Here is a 16,560-nt window from a genome sequence, read left to right on the forward strand (position 1 = left end):
TGTAAGAATACTTAACATGGGGAAATAGATTCAGTTAGTGTAATGGCCCAACCATTCCCAGTCTCTGTTCAAACCTAAGTTAATTGTATCTAATTTGCATATTAATTCAAGTTCAGCTGTCTCCCTTTGGAGTCTGTTTTTGAAGTTTTTTTGTTGTAAAATTGCCATCTTCAAGTCTGTCACTGAGTGGTTAGAGATGTTGAAGTGTTCTCCCACTGGTTTTTGAATGGTTTCAGAGTAGCAGCTGTGTTAGTCTGTATCCACAAAAAGAACAGGAGTACTTGTGGCACCTTAGAGACTAACAAATTTATTTGAGCATAAGCTTTCATGGGCTACAGCCCACTTCATTGGATGCATGTTGTGGAAAATACAATAGGAAGATATATATATATACAGAGAACATGAAACAATGGGTGTTACCATACACACTATAAGGAGAGTGATCAGTTAAGGTGAGCTGTTATCAGCAGGAGAGAAAAAACTGTTTGTAGTGATAATGAAAATGGCCCATTTCCAGCAATTGACAAGGAGATGTAAGGAACAGTGTGTGTGTCGGGGGGGAATAAGAATGCAAAATAAGTTTTTGAATGTTATGATTCCTGATGTCAGATTTGTGTCCATTTATTCTTTTGTGTAGAGACTGTCTGGTTTAGCTAATGTATATGGCAGAGGGGCATTGCTGGCACATGATGGCATATATCACATTGGTAGATGTGCAGGTGAACAAGCCCCTGATGGTGTGGCTCATGTGATTAGGTCCTATGATGGTGTCACTTGAATAGATACGTGGACAGAGTTGGCATCAGGCTTTGTTGCAATGATAGGTTCCTGGGTTAGTGTTTATGTTGTATGGTGTGCGGTTGCTAGTGAGTATTTGCTTCAGGTTGGGGGGCTGTCTGTAAGCGAGGACTAGTCTGTCTCCCAAGATCTGTGAGAGTGAGGGATCATCTTTTAGGATAGGTTATAGATCTTTGAAGATGCGCTGGAGAGGTTTTATTTGGGGGGTGAAGGTGACGGCTAGTGGCGTTCTGTTATTTTCTTTGTTGGGCCTGTCCTGTAGTAGGTGGCTTCTGGATACTCTTCTGACTCTGTCAATCTGTTTTTTCACTTCAGCAGGTGGGTATTGTAGTTTTAAGAATGCTTGATAGAGATCTTGTAGGCATTTGTCTCTGTCTGAGGGATTGGAGCAAATGTGGTTGTATCTTAGAGCTTGGCTGTACACAATGGATCGTGTGATGTGTCCTGGATGGAAGCTGGAGGCATGTAGGTAAGTGTAGCGGTCAGTAAGTTTTCGATATAGGGTGGTGTTTATTAGCACAGTAGTGCTTTTTCTTTTGTTTTCATTACTGTGTCCTTACCCAAAATACTTTGTCAATCATTATCATGGGAATGACTCGCATAGTAGGGGGAAGCCGCTCTTCACAGGGAAAGGAGCGGACCATTTGTTGCTGTTGCACTGCTTCCCAGCTCACCATGACCCTGGTGTCACTGCTTGAGCTGTCCACTGTTCGTTCCCCACAATCTTCAGTTAACAGAACCTATCTGTCTTACTGTCTTGTCATCTCACGGCTTTTGTGTAATGCAGAAATGAGTTGAATAACTTCAGTCCTGAATTTGGAAATAGGCAGATCTTTCCTGTGACAGTTTAGAAAAGGACACTTCCTGGATTGCAACCAGTTTAGTGATCATTCCAAGTGTCGTTACTATTTCTATGCAAAATTAAAATTAGTTGTTTCTTGGTGCTGCAGCTTTAGAAGTACTGAGCACAAATTAGAATTAACATTATTTTTCAATCAGATCTTTTTTTTTACAAAAGTCTGTTCCAGTTTCTTTAAATGGAGAACCCAGGATTTGAAATGCATGAAGAGAAAATACAAAGTTCCTCAAATATGAAAGAACAGACAAAGCAAGAGGTACCGGTAAGTTTCTCTTTTGGAATTATTTAGAACTTTATCAAATAAGAATCAGGGTTGGGGCTTAACATCTTGTTTCATGGTATAGCAAAATTATTTATACAAATATACTATAAAGAGTTAAATAAAATAAAATCTTCCTAATTTTCACTTTGCTAATTGGCAAACATAATACTCAAGAAATCACCATGGCCTCACTTCACTTAGCAAAGATGTGATAGGAGAAGGCTTAGGACTAGTTTACACACAAATTCAACTGATTTAACTAAATTCGTTTCTAGATTGAAGTTAAAGTGCAACACCAACCATGGGTGTTTCGTTGCAGTGTAAACATACCCTAAGCTGTTGCGTTATAGGGAGCTTATGGTGAGTACCGAAACTGCCTTCCCAGCAGCTCTAGGCTATAAATATATCAGGGTTAGCAACCCACAGTGACCCAACTGACTTTACCCATTGGGGATTTTTAGTGAGACCATATGTGCTATATTAGTTACCATGATGTAGAATATCTGGGTATTTTTAATAAAAGTATAGACTTGTGTGGGATTGACAGGGAGATACTATAAGGTAAAGTGAGGGCTCTGGGTTGGGGGGGCTCAGGGTTGGGGTAGAGGGTTGGGGCACAGGCTTATCTCTGGCGGCTCCTGGTCAGCGGCGCAGGTAGGGACTAGCCTGCCTTAGCTGGGCAGCACCACCAACCAGACTTTTAATAGCATGGTTGGTGGTGCTGACCAGCACTGCCAGGATCCCTTTTCGACCAGGTAGTCCGGTCAAAAAACAGACACCTGGTCACCCTATCTCCATAGCCCAAAACATACCTCCCTTCTCCCAGGGAGTGATTCCAGACAACTCTCCTGCAGCCCTTTTCTTCTCTGAGCACCTGTGCTTTATACAGGCCCCTCCAGTTCCTGTCCAGCAGCAGAGCCTCCTTATCAATTCCCTGCTCCCTGGCACCTCTCCAGGTGATGCCTGGGCAGTTAATGGGCCTACCTGGCCAGCTTAACCTCTTCCAATTTTGTGTAGGGTGAACAAAGTTTAAAAAAATGTTGGTTATCTTATATTGTTACGGGCAGCAGAAGTTTAAGCAGCAGCGGTTTGAAAGCTTAAACAGTACAGTTTGAAAAGTGACCATTAAGGATCTAACCAGGTTAAAATACACCGAGGACTTTACATTTTCCCAAAAGATTAAAAAAGTAACCATACAAAGCATATCTTATCTCATCATCCCTTTAAATGGTTAAAAAACAACAACCCATGCTTAATGTATAAAGGATGCTTTGTCTTGTTGCAGTTTGTAGCTTAATCTGTAAAACTGGTGAAAATTTCAGTAGCTCTTTTGCTTTTTTTTATTATTTCACTTTCTGGTGAAAATTAGCAGCTTGTATTGATATTCCAAGGGAGATCTAGGCTCTGTTCTGCACATTGATGGGCACTAAAGAAAACTCCTAGATAGATCGATAGATGGATCGATAAATCGATCGATCGATAGATGGATCGAAAGAATACATGTGTGAATAAAGTCTGTGGTATCAGGCCTTTTGTGTGAAGTGCTTCTAAGATTTATTCATAATTTCATAAACATCAAGCCTGAAGGGGCCATCAGAGCATCTAGTCTGACCATAACAGAGGCCAAAAAAATTTCATCCAGTTACTTCTATACTGGGCCCACTAACTTGTCTGACAAAAGCATATCTTCAGGAAAGGTATCCAGTCTTGATTACACAGGTACCATTGCATTAACTGTTGTTCTGATTGCTAACTAATAACTTTGGTTTTTAAAATGTCTTGTAGGAAAGAAAGAACCACTGGTCGCTAATGAACATCTTTCTAGTTTGTCTCTTGGCCTGCATCATCTCCACCATCCTAGGAGTGCTGATTATTTCTTTGGTCTACATTCGTAACATTGGATTTGTGACAGAGCTAAACATTCAAAAGCATGAAATAACCTCTCCAAAAACACCAATAAGAATGTCAGACAAAAAAAGAGTAGATGTCAAATTCCAGTTTCTGAATCATCTGGGTAAATCTAAGGTAGCAGTTGTTCTTCTTACAAAACAGTATTATTGTACTCAATATAGAAGTTTAGGGCCAAATTTTCAGACTGGCCTGTTGTTGTTTTTTGTTTGTTTTGTTTTCTTTTGGTTCTCTCCTTTTCTGCCCACAGAATTGCAGTCACAAAGAGATATTGATTCATAAATTATCCAAAATGCAATTTACATCTTTTGGACATATCATTATTTGCAGCTACAAATTAGATGTCTAAATAACCAAAATTACAGAATTTAAAAGGAAGTCAGCTTTTGAAATCTAGCAGTGAAACTACACAATGTGAAACATTTTCAGAAAGCTTGAATACAATTAGAAGCCAATTAGCTGAAACTGGAAGTCTTGAGAACCGAGCTAAAATGTATTCTTTGGTCACAAATAAAAATGAATGTGATGGTCTCATTTTAGGCAGTAGTAGCCTCACTCACCTTGCTGGACTTATAGCATTGCAGTTCATGTACAAACCAAACAGTTAGATTACTTCAGAGTTTAGTCTCTGTATTTCAAAACTTACTGAATTTTTAGAAATTGACCAATTTTAGAAGAATTTTTCATAGAGCCAGATGTTAAAGTGTATCCTTAAAAAGTATATTTATATGGATTTTTCTGACCCCCATGTTCATGTTTATAAGGGTTTTCCTGCAAAGGAGAAGATGATTGATTAGACACTTCCCTAATGTAAGGTGACTTTTTAAAATTACTGGATTTATACTAGATGGAGTACAAATAAATGGGAAGGAACAGTCCCTAGCACAAAGAGTTTACAATCTAAGACCCTGCTTCAGGAAAACATTCTATTTAGGAAGGGTACTTACACATGTGCTTAATTGTAAGCATGTACTTAAGTGCTTTCCTGAATCAGTGTCTAAAAAGACAAAGGAAGAGAAGGGGGAAGGGAGTACAACATAAAAGTAGAGTGGTCAAGGTGATGATAGGCCATGTCAGCCTTATATTTGTTTAGTTTTTGGTAGCAGATACACACTGATTGACTCTGCTGAAATCCTGGCCCTCCTAAAGTCAGTGGGTGTTCTTCCATTGACTTCAGTAGGGCCAGGACTTCACTCCAGGTCTTCCACTTTTTTTGTTTGATGTACCTACAAAGTGATTCCTAGCCACCAATTTTTTCTGAGAATTTTGTCCTTAAAACCATTTCTTATCAATCATTGTAAAAAAAAAAAATTATAGCAATTTGATGTATAAAGGTATGTGTGGAATCATCAGAAGTGTAGTAAACACATAGAGAGAGAAGCCTCACCAAGAATTCCCTATGTTTTCCACAAATTTCATATCTACATATAAAGTAATGTTCTGAAATATTCCCTCAATATTTTCCCTTCATTTCTCCACTGGCCTTGCCTTTGTCCAATACTTATAAAGAATAACTTATGTCTATGATTTGCTAGGTATTTCAGTTTCCTGGGGGTGATATTCAGTGGGCAAGATTTAGGTCTGATGTAAAGGATTATCCAAGTGATGAAGAAATGGAATTTGGAACAAGCATCAACAATCAGCGGTCTAAGATGACTTTTGGAACATTACGGATCAAAAGCAAAGGGCTCCGGGCCCCCCACTGGCACTTTAATGCCAATGAACACGGCTTTCTCCTAAAGGTACAATCTGATTATTTTAATTTCATCTGTTGTAATTTTTGGAGTAAAGCATCATGCCAACCTATGGTCTTATATACAAATGCTAAATAATAATAATGACGGCATTATCACTGGTTAACGTGTGTCACATTTTCAAACCTTGGTGCCTGAAATTATGTTCTTAAATGGCGTGATTTGCAGACATACTATACACTCACAGCTCCAACCAAAGTGTAATAGTTGCAGTCAGTGGAAATTTTGTGTACTCTGCACTTTTAGAAATTCAGCTACTCATCTGGGTGCCTGCACATGAATTAGGTGCTTAATATTAGACACACAAATTTGAAAGTGTTTGTCTTATCTCCTCTGACTATCCATTTCTCCATGTGTAAATCAGGAATAGTAAAAGTTACTTAAAGTACTAACTCATGGGGTATTGTGAGGAATAATTAGAGATTGTACATAATTTTGAAAACAAAGCATTATGTATTTTGAAGAATTGACTCTTGGCTATACTTAGAATACTAACAATATTTTTATTATTAAGTATTTAATATTTTCATAGTAACACTCACAGGCCCCAGTCAGGATTGGGGAGCAATTGTATAAGACAGACACATGGTCCTTACCCCCAATAGTTTGAATCATCTTAATCTATAATCATAACATTCACAGCTTTGTTTAAACAAGGTAACGTTTTGTGTGTGTGAGAGAGAAAGAGAAAATTTGTCAAGTGTTTCTTAAAGAAATTGGGCCTTCCAACAATTTATTGCTGAATGCACTATTCTTGCTTTCATATCTCAAAAGCTGAATAAGAATGGGACTGTCACCAGAGTGGGCTACCATCAGTCACATGGGTATGTTAGAATTATTAAAATGTAGGTAAATACAATTTATGAGCTCACTATGGAAAAACCAATGTTTGTTTGTTTCTTTCATGACTGTGTTCTGTCGCTCTACCTGTGTTTCAGGGTAGTGCCTGGATTGGCGTTGTTGATGCTGGTGGTAGCATAGTAACCACATACAATGTTACCGCAGGCCAAGTGATTTTCTTCCCTAAAAACACATTGCATTGGGTAAAGAATGTGGGAGAAGATGACTGTTTGTTCCTGCTGTTTTTTACAACACATGAAGAACTTCAAACCTTGGATGTTGATGATGTGTTTTTCTCTACACCAGAAGATATAGCAGCAAGATCATTAAAGGTTTGAACAGTAGCATACACAACTCTGTCTTGCTGAAAGTAATCATAAAGGGCCCAACAATGCCCCTTATCAATTTGTGGAGGATCCCCTCTTTGCCTGGATCTCCTGTCTCCCGACTGGAAGGATTTCTATGTCTCCAGTGTAGCAGTGTCCTCTCATATCCTTAGAACTAGTCCTTGTCACCCTTGGGGCAAGGGTCTCTGGAGCCAGCATATAGGTCATAGTATCTGGATCTGCAGGGTCTCATGGTGGAAACTGTGCATTCTATAGGGAGGGAGCAAACACTCCCTCCTTCATAGAACAATTTGTAGCATCTACTCAGGTGAGAGAGGACTTACATTTTGATTCCGTTTCAAATCTTTTTAGGATTTGAACAAAATATAAAATCAAGTTAAAATATGTATAGTGCTAGGAATTATATGGGATAATGCATGGCAGCAAGTCTTACCAGATCAGACCTTCAGAATGTCTTAAATGTGAAAAGCACATTACTTGATCAAGCAGCTCTACTTTCCCTGTTTGCTTCATGCATTTTCTAACATAACATTTTTATCGTGTGTATTTTAGCCTCAAGGTGGAGTGAATTTTATTAGAACATTCAAGAAACAAACAGAAGATCAGGCCATTAACCTTCCACCAAACTTAGTAGAGCTTGTTCAGAATGCCAGCTATGTGCAGTCTCCAGACAAGCTAGTGTGGCGATACTTCTATAATCTCAAAGGTACAAACTAAGAACTTGGTATATAAAAGGGGTATTTGTTTGTTTTGAAGGAAGTACTTCTTCACACAATGCACAGTCAACCTGTGGAACTTGTCAAGGATGTTCTGAATGCCAAAATTAGAACTAGGTTCAAAAAAGAATTACTGGTAGATAAGTTCATGGAGGATAGACCCATCAATTAATTTTAGCCAAGATGGTCAGGGATGCAACCCATTGCTCTTGCTTCCCTAGTCTTCTGACTGTCATATGCTGAGACTGGATGACGGAATGGATCACTTGATGATTGCCCTGTCCTGTTCATTCCCTTTGAATCCTCTGGCATTGGCCACTATTGGAAGAAAGGATACCGGGATAGGTGAACCATTGATCTGACCCAGTATGACCATTCTTATATTGATAAAATGGAGTAAAAATTAAATGTGATAAAGGGGAGAAGTAGTAATATAATAGTCTAGAAACAATTTGTAAATTAATAAAAGGGACGATATTAACCAGAGGCCTCAGGCAGCCTCCTGTGGACTGTAATATGTTGTCTAATTTCAGTTGTTGCATTTAGTGTATGGGTGCTGGGTGGTATTGGTGGCCTGTGATATACAGGAAGTCAGACTAGATGATCTGGTGGTCCCTTCTGGCCTTAAACTCTATGATTCTGACTCTGAGTAGTTCAACTGGTATGCCTATACATTAGAAATTGAAGCCAATGGAACTACAAACGTAAACACATGCACACCTTGGGGGTTTTTTTGTTGGTTTTTTTCCTGAACTGGGGCCTTGGTCTGTATTCATTAGTTTGTCTAAAAACTCAGATTCAAAAGTACAGGTCAGAAAATAAGCTAATTATTTAATCAAAAACTAAAAGTATACGTAGATTCAAATCTGCCTGTACGACACAAATGCAGCTGCATCTATGTAATACACCAAGAGTCTATTATTTCAGCTGAGAATTGGCCAGGTTCCACTGATACCCCAGCCATGCTCCCTTTTCCCTGACCAAGCTCTCTCTGACTTCCACAGTGTGTATATGAGTGGCATGATACACCTTCCAGAGGCATAGCTATAGAAGTGGCCATGCTGGCTTTAGGCTATTGGAAGGTCCAGCTATACCAGACATACCATCCCATAGTCAGATATGCCAGCTGTTTTGCACTGGCTGCCTTGTGTTGCAGAAACAGGGCCATAGTTTAGCATAAATTCACATATTGAAACTGAATATGTTCTTTGTGCTCTAGTGAGCAGATACCACATGATGTCACAGAAAAAATGCCATGTAAAGGCAGGTCATAGAATCATAGTTTAAGGCCAGCAGGGACCACCAGATCATTTAATCTGACCTCCTGTGTATCACAGGCCACCAACTGTACCCAGCAACTAAACCCAGCAACTGAAACTCGACCAAAGTATTATAATCTTCAGGTTACTAAGCTATGGTGTGCCACAGGCAGAGAGCAGGAGGGACTGAGATGCACCATCCAGCCAAGCATATGGGAGAATGTCCACTGCCATCTCAGAGCAGTGATCCATCCCATCCAGTATCCCATCTCCAGCTGTGGCCATCTCAGATGCTTTAGGGAAAGGACACACACACACACACACACACACACACACACACACACACACAACTCTGAGAGAGAGGAAGGAAATCCCTTCCTACCTCTGTTCCTACCTCTGTGTAGGTGAAGAACTGAAGCCCCAAAGCATGAGATTTTAGTAGCAACTCCCAGGGCTGCCATGTCCTGCCCCTCCCCCGCACCAATGGCAAGCAACCTCATCACCCAGTCCCACTCTAAATTTCTCTAGCTGTCTCTTAAAACCAATTGTTTGCTCTCACAACTCCTATTGGGAGGCTGTTCCAGAACTTTACTCCTCCAATGGTTAGGACCTATAACTGAAGTATAGAGCTGATCACAAAGCTTCTCTGGGAAGCCTCTCTCAGAAACCAGTCCTATTTTCTGCCACACAATAAATGCAGCTGACTTTGCAAAGTTCTTCTTCAAGTATGCGCCTTCCCCTATGGGTGCTCCACTTCAGGTGCGTATGCCCCTCTCGAGCCCTTGATCAGAGATTTTCCTTTAGCATTGTCTGTTTGGCCCATGCATGCGTCCTCAAGCTGCACACCGAGTCTATATAGGGATGTGGGGGTGAATTGTACTCAGTTCCTTCTCAACAGCCTCAGCAGGAGACAGAGCCTTAGCCTGTCCACCTTGAGTGTGCCTGGGCTATCTTGTGTACAGTTTTCTATAGCTGTTAGTTTAGAGTTAGTTTGCATAGGTTAGTTCTTCTTTGAGTGCTTGCTCATGTCCATTCCAATGTAGGTGTGTGCTCACCCTGAGCACTGCCAGTGGAAAGTCCCTCCCCCCCAGTGATATCCATCGCGACAGATCTGTTGCCTCCTGGAGTCGCACGCTCATAGAGCAGGTATAAAAGGTCCTGCTGACCCACAGCTCCTCAGTTCCTTCTTACCCCCTGTGATGGCCACTGGAGCTGCCTCATCCCTTGCATTCACAAGCACTCCTCAGTGGATTTTCTAACCTCATTGTATATAGTTATGTTTTATTCTTAGTAGTTAAGTTTCAGTTGTTAGGTAAATAGTTAGGTTAGCGAACTCTACTCAGCTGGGTTAATCCCTGCCTGGTACCGGGGCATGCCTCAGTCTCTGAGGTTTAAGTGTTTGCTTCTTGTCACAAGCTTATGTCTGTGAGTGACTCCCATTCCAGCTGCCTTAAATGTCTGGTGGGAACTCATGTGTGGGAGCGCTGTAAGATCTACAAAGACTTACCAAAGACTGCACCAAAAAGAGTAGAGACACTAGCTCAGATGTATCCTCATGGAGGCAGCACTTCGACCTCCCTTGGAGCTGGGTAGTTCAACCACCATAAGGAGTGCCCTGGCTACTGTTTGGGAGACTCAGCGCCGTTCCTCCTCTTCCGCACTGAGAAAAGACGCTCCTGCCTCTCAAGAGACTCAGCACTGTCCATCCTCCCCGGTGCTGAAAAAAAGAGTTTCAGTGAGGGAACCTCGGCACTGCTCTCTATCATCGGTGCCAAGAAAGAAGCAGAAAGAGACTGTTAGAGGTCGATCCCCAACACCAAAGTTGTTGGAGCAGAGGGATTCTGGTAGAGTGCGACCCACATCGGGCCACTCTGAGTTCCAACAACCCGTGTGGCGCCATTGACTCTGGCCCTGGAACAGGTACCATTGAGTCTGGCGTCCCTCCAGCTGCCCTCCTTCCACTCTGCTTCAGACTGTTTTCTATGGGACATTCAGGTAGAGAAGGAACTGAGGGCAGTTCACCCGCGTATCCCTGTATAGCCTTGGTGTGTGACATGAGGAGGAATAGGGTTCATGTGCAGACCGAACAGACACTGCTAATGGAAAATCTCATATCAATGGCTCAAGAGGTGCATTAGCACCTGAAGTGAAGCATCCACAGTAACACGCATCTTGAAAAACCCAGTTACTGCACAAGGTGAGCAACCTCTTCTTCTGTAACTTCAAGGAAAGTGCCAGCCTGTGATGTTCTCTGTAGTATGGAGTGTGTGTATTTAACTAATTTTTTATTTTATAGTTTTCTCTCTTTCGTATATTGCCAATAACACTTATTTTGATGGGTCCCTGAGGAGTTGGCTGGTGATAGACCTGAGGAGTTGGCTGGGGCACTCCAAGGAAAGCCAAACTCTGTCCTCAGGGGAGGTAGAGCAAGTTGAGCCAAAGGAAACTGTCTGGAGAATGGGTTGGTCTGCCAGTGCCAGAGAATGAATAGAGAACACCATTGTAGGCACAAAGAAGTCCAAATTACCTAAAGGAAATAAGGCAACAATTACAACTTCCTGGGACTTTTAGTATGCTCACGGTAGAATACTACAGGCATTTTAACATCAGTATGTGAATAAGTGCCTGTCTGATTCAGGAAAATGTTGTCAGTGTGAATGACCGGTTTAAGGTGAAATGTTGTCCATCGATGGAAGGTGTATAGAAAACACCACCTTATCATCTTCAAGATATTTTGTATAAAGTGGATCCAGCCACTAGTACATGATACTCACACACCGTGCACTCAATCCTGCAAGCTGCTGAGCATTTCCTGGGAGATGCTGAGCACCCTCCACTCCTAATGACAAAGCACCTTGCAGGATTCAGGACAGCTGAAATGATTGCTATCGGAACAAATACTTTTCATGATAAAAAGTTTGAGCTCACAGCTAATGGGTGAGTGGCTGGAAAGAAACTTTCAGTGTTGCCACTAATATCAATGAATACACTGCTAGTTACTAGTCTTAATCTAAACTCAAGAAGAAATTCTGATTTCAGATTTCTTATTATTTGTACAACTGCTCTTGCATGTGTCAGAGTGGGGTACCGTGCAAGTATAAACTGCTGGTGAGTCTGTGTTATGCATCCTGCACTGGCGGCTGCTTCACAAAGGATAGGAGTCTATTAACTAGCTAAAGGTAGATGCTCATGCTTTTAGCACTGGATGTCCCAAATTCAGTGTCCAGTGAGGACCCATGATCTTGGTCGATAAACAAGCAACATGAGCTAAAAGCAGATCTTCCGGCAATTAATTACCAATAACATATGGGAATATTTTCTAGTAATTCTCATTTAACTGTCATTCATTCAGATTCAACAGAATTCAAACTTCCAGGAGGAATAATTCAGTGGGCTCGCTTTCGCAAAAACGGAGCTGGTCTAAATGACAATGAGAAAATCTTCAGTGACTCACTGCAAATGGTACGTATGTTCAGTAGAGCATTCTCGTTGCTGAAACGTCAGGTAACATTTGCAAAGCATGTGAGTTCGTCATCACTGTCACACACAGCTAAGATGTTGCCATATGGGCTCTTGTCTGACTGTTGTGCTTATTTTGACTTCCAGCATGAAAATGCTCTTACCTTAGCAACTATCAGGATATACAGCAATGGACTACGGCAACCTCATTTTCATTTCAATGCTAACGAGATGGGCTATGTCATTAGTGGCTGTGGAAAGGTAATTTGTTACATAAACTAAATGAGGGTTTTGTCTGAGTTAGGACTGCAGGATTGGAATGTTTTCAGAAAAATGTCTGATTCTTGTTAGTATTGTAAAACTCCAAAATCCACACCCTTCCTCTTAGGGTTAAATTTTCTCTGAGCTATGCTGATGGAGCTCTAGCAAGTAAAAAAGAAGTTGCACTACCACAACGGAGAGAAAAATTTAGCCATTATTGTTCTGCATTCAGGGAAAAGGCAGAAAGCTGCTTCAAGTAGGAATTCTTATGGTTTTAGAAAGAGGGTAGACAAAATAAGAGGGAATCCTGTTGATTCAACGCTGCTGAGGAACAGGCCCTAAACAGAGGAAGTTAGTTGCAACAAGATTTAGAAAACAATGTTTCACTATGTCCCTATCACCACATGTAAGTACTATATAGAAAGGAAAAGGGGTGGTCTTGATTCTATGCCAAGAGGAAGGCCCAGATAATCGTTACTGCTCTGATTAGTATTAATTAACATGACTTCCCAGGATACTTGAGGCTCTGTTTTGATATAATACAAACAAACAAAGATACAATAAGATCATAATTGAAAACCACCCTCTTTAAACTAAAGCTGATAAATACAACAAAGGGATCCGATGTAAAAGAAGGGAAGTAAAGGATGGTGAAGGTACCAAACACTTAGTCTAGCAGTGGTCACAACCCTTTGAAAAACAAAAAGGTTTAAAGGTTCTTTTTAAGGGTCCTGTGTTTCAGGTGAGCTGACCCATAATGTTAATAATCCTTCTGCCAAGGTGAAGAAGTTGAAACTTCTTCCCTATACGGAGAGTTGAATAATAATAGCCACAATCTTCCCCTGTGGATACCTGTGCCTGTCTGGTGCTCCTCTGACATCATTGGGTCTGCACTAGCAGATCTCAGTGCAGAATTGGAGCCATATTCTTAATTAATCTTATGATGAGTGGGCTTGGCATGTACTGTTGGATATTTGAACATTTTCCAGCAAGGAATAATTGCTGCGTTTCTTGTTTAGGTGGGAATTATTGTTTCATCTAAAATTACCACCGACTTTGACATTGGGACTGGAGATGTTGTATTTTTCCCCATTGGAACACAACATTATATCAAAAGCACATGTGATGAGGATTTGCTTATGATTCTAGCATTCAGCACGGGCAACCAGGTGAGACTTCATAATGGCAGTTACTCTATAAGCAGGCGTGGCGGGGGAGGGGAATCAGGGAGGGAGAGAAGCATAAATTGGACTTATTCCCTGATCGGTTGCCTTATGCTTTGCTACACAACCAGTAACGCTCAGCTACACTGACGGTGAGCTTCACTTCTGGTGCGAAGGGCCTTCATGAGGCACCACTAAAGTACCACATTGGAGAAAGACTATGTACTGCGTGTGCGTGTGCATGAGAGAGAGCTTGTTTGCTGGTCATGCTGTGGGTGGATTAGCCTGCAAAGGCCACTATAGCCCCTGTGCACCACAGAAAGGGGATCTGCACAAGCATTGACCAGGCCTACATGCTTGATGGTGAGCATGGGTGGTGCCATGGACCTGTGATTACACATATCCTGTGATCCTGATATCCAGCAAAGGAGTGTGAAAGCAACTGCTATTCTAGCTTAGTTCCTTATCTCATAGGACATTTACCCTTTTAAGTATTGCCAACTCATTAACTGGTCATTGTGTGCGTGTTTATGTACACATGTGTGCATGCACACACACACACACACACACACACACACACACAAACTTTACACACTCAATCTCTCTGATTCAATAATCTACTTGTATTTCTAGCATTAGAAACTATTGGTTTTCAAAGAACACAAATATTCTTAAACACATAGCTCAGAACTTTCTCTGTTCCCAGTCCAAAAATAAAAAGTGTGTCCAGAAATAGTTAAGATTTTAATAGCTTTGATGAAAAGTGCCATGTAAGTGCTATGCTTTTTATTGTTTATGATATTTTTATTGTGTGTGCTATAGCTCTCATAAACTATGTGGCTTTTTACTCAATGTATTTTAATATTCTGTGATGTTAATAGTCTTATACAATGATCATCTAATAATAAATTATTTCCATTTGAAATATGGTATTTCCGACAGCTGCAAACCCTTGATATGGATGACTACTTCCATGCCACAGCAGATCATATTCTAGCCCAGCTTTTCTTCAAGAAACAGGAGGAATTTAAGAAGATCCCAAGGTTTAGTGAGGATCAGGCAATTAACCTGCCACAGCAGCTAAGATTAATTGCCAAAAATAATTAAGTTTCACTGCCTTATTTTTAAAAGTACTTTTTACATTTCTTGCTGTTTATCCAGGGGAGCTGGTCAGAAAACAAAGTAATCTCATTTTAACTTTTATGTAGTTATTTTAGTTGGTATTTGAGTAACAGTGTTTTGTAAATAAAGGTGGCTCCTGCCACTCAAATTAATTTTTGTCTGTATTCGCTCTGTTCCATTTATTAATTCATACACTTCATCTCACTTTACTTTTCAGTCAAAGTACTGAAATGTACATTGCTACACACATTCACTGTATTTAAACTCCTCCCCACCCCCATACAGTGTGGACACAGTTCTTTGTCTCTTGACTAGAACTACTTATAGTAGCAAGCACTATACCCAACAGTTTTTTCAGGAGTGATCTCTCAGTTGCCCTGTAATACATTCAGGCCATACCTGCTTTCCCTCCACTAGCTGTAGTTCAACAGATAGGGCACTGGATAGGAACTCGGGAGACCTGGCTTTTAATCCTTGTGCTGCCAGCAACCTGCTGTGTGACCTTCATCAAATCACTACATTTTTTTGTGCTTCTGTTTCCCCTTTCGTTTTGTGTGTCTCTTGTCTGTTTAGACGGTGGCTTTTGGGGGGCAGTGGCTGTTTCTTATCATGTACAGTGCCTAGAACAATGCAGCCCTTTCCTAATTTCTAATGTATAGACATACCAGTTGTACCACTCAGAGTCGGGGTCATAAAGATTAAGGCCAGAAGGGAACACCAGATCATCTAGTCTGACCTCCTGTATATCACAGACCACCAACACCACCCACCATCCATACACTTAAAGCAACAACCGAAATTAGACCACAATATTACAGCCCACAGGAGGCTGCCTGAGGCTTCTGCAATGGCAGGGAATTGATCATGAGATGTAGCTGGATAACTCTATAGCCGTTGTCAATAATGATAACTCTATAGTTGCTATAGTGGGCTCTTTGCAATGTTTTGGTTAAGACATTGGCTCCTGTTGCTGAAGTAAACGATTGTGCACTCACTGTACTAGTCACAGTAACAGAAGTCTATATGCTGTCATCTCTCTGACTGGAGTCCTTTGGAAGTCAGTGGGTGATGGCAGGACAATGACCAGAAACCAGAGATTACTAGTATAAATCCACAATTAATCCATAATCTGCTATCAGTTACACCTGTGAAACCCTTGGTCCATTAACTTACATGGGTTTGCATGCGTGTATCGCTCAATGTTTGCTCTATTGTGCTCTCCTGCTTTTTCCCGATGGAGTCAGAAACGAACCAACTGCCCAGAACACACAGATCCAGATCCTCAGTCTGTGCAAATCAGCACAGTTCCATTGAAATCTATGGCGCTACACCAGTTTCCATCAGCTGAGGATCTGGCCTAAGGAACTATTGAGCAGTGGTGGCTGGTAAACTTTGGGGCAGGTGGAGCTCTAGGAGAGTCAAGCCCCCATTTCAAGTGGCAGCAGCAGCAGCAAAAGGGGGGACTCTGCTGGGTGCTGCAGGAGTGTCAAGCCATATGAGAAAAAGCCTCCAGTGGCAGGGGAATGACCTTCCACCAATTATTTCCCTCCATTTCAAGCATCTCAACGATATCAATGGATATGTATGCCTTTGTTGGACCTTCGGGGATTTGGGACAGTTTACCTCAGCATGGCAGAACAGTAAACTATTCCAATGCATAGGATAGAAAGGAAGTATGGTAAGAGACCACCTGGCTTAACCAGGAGATCTTCAATGATCTGAAACTCAAAAAAGAGTCATGCAAGTTGTGGTCTGGTAGGAGAGGAGAAAGTTGCATTAATCAAAATGGGTGATAAGGACTTGTAAGATGGT

At 41.1% G+C, this 16,560-nt stretch overlaps 1 protein-coding gene across 1 annotated transcript; it reads left to right on the plus strand.

Moving 5' to 3' along the window:
- The first annotated feature begins 1,645 nt into the window (after window positions 1-1,645).
- LOC120407420 (dynactin associated protein) lies at window positions 1,646-14,855 on the plus strand. Its single transcript, XM_039543055.1, has 9 exons — window positions 1,646-1,919; window positions 3,705-3,944; window positions 5,363-5,569; window positions 6,520-6,753; window positions 7,321-7,474; window positions 12,096-12,205; window positions 12,350-12,463; window positions 13,483-13,632; window positions 14,569-14,855. Exons 1-9 carry the CDS (start codon window positions 1,836-1,838, stop codon window positions 14,731-14,733), a joined length of 1,458 nt encoding a protein of 485 aa, XP_039398989.1. The 5' UTR covers window positions 1,646-1,835; the 3' UTR covers window positions 14,734-14,855.
- Window positions 14,856-16,560: the final 1,705 nt, after the last annotated feature.

The sequence above is a fragment of the Mauremys reevesii genome, linkage group 6, assembly GCF_016161935.1.
Source record: "Mauremys reevesii isolate NIE-2019 linkage group 6, ASM1616193v1, whole genome shotgun sequence".
Lineage (NCBI taxonomy): Eukaryota > Metazoa > Chordata > Testudines > Geoemydidae > Mauremys > Mauremys reevesii.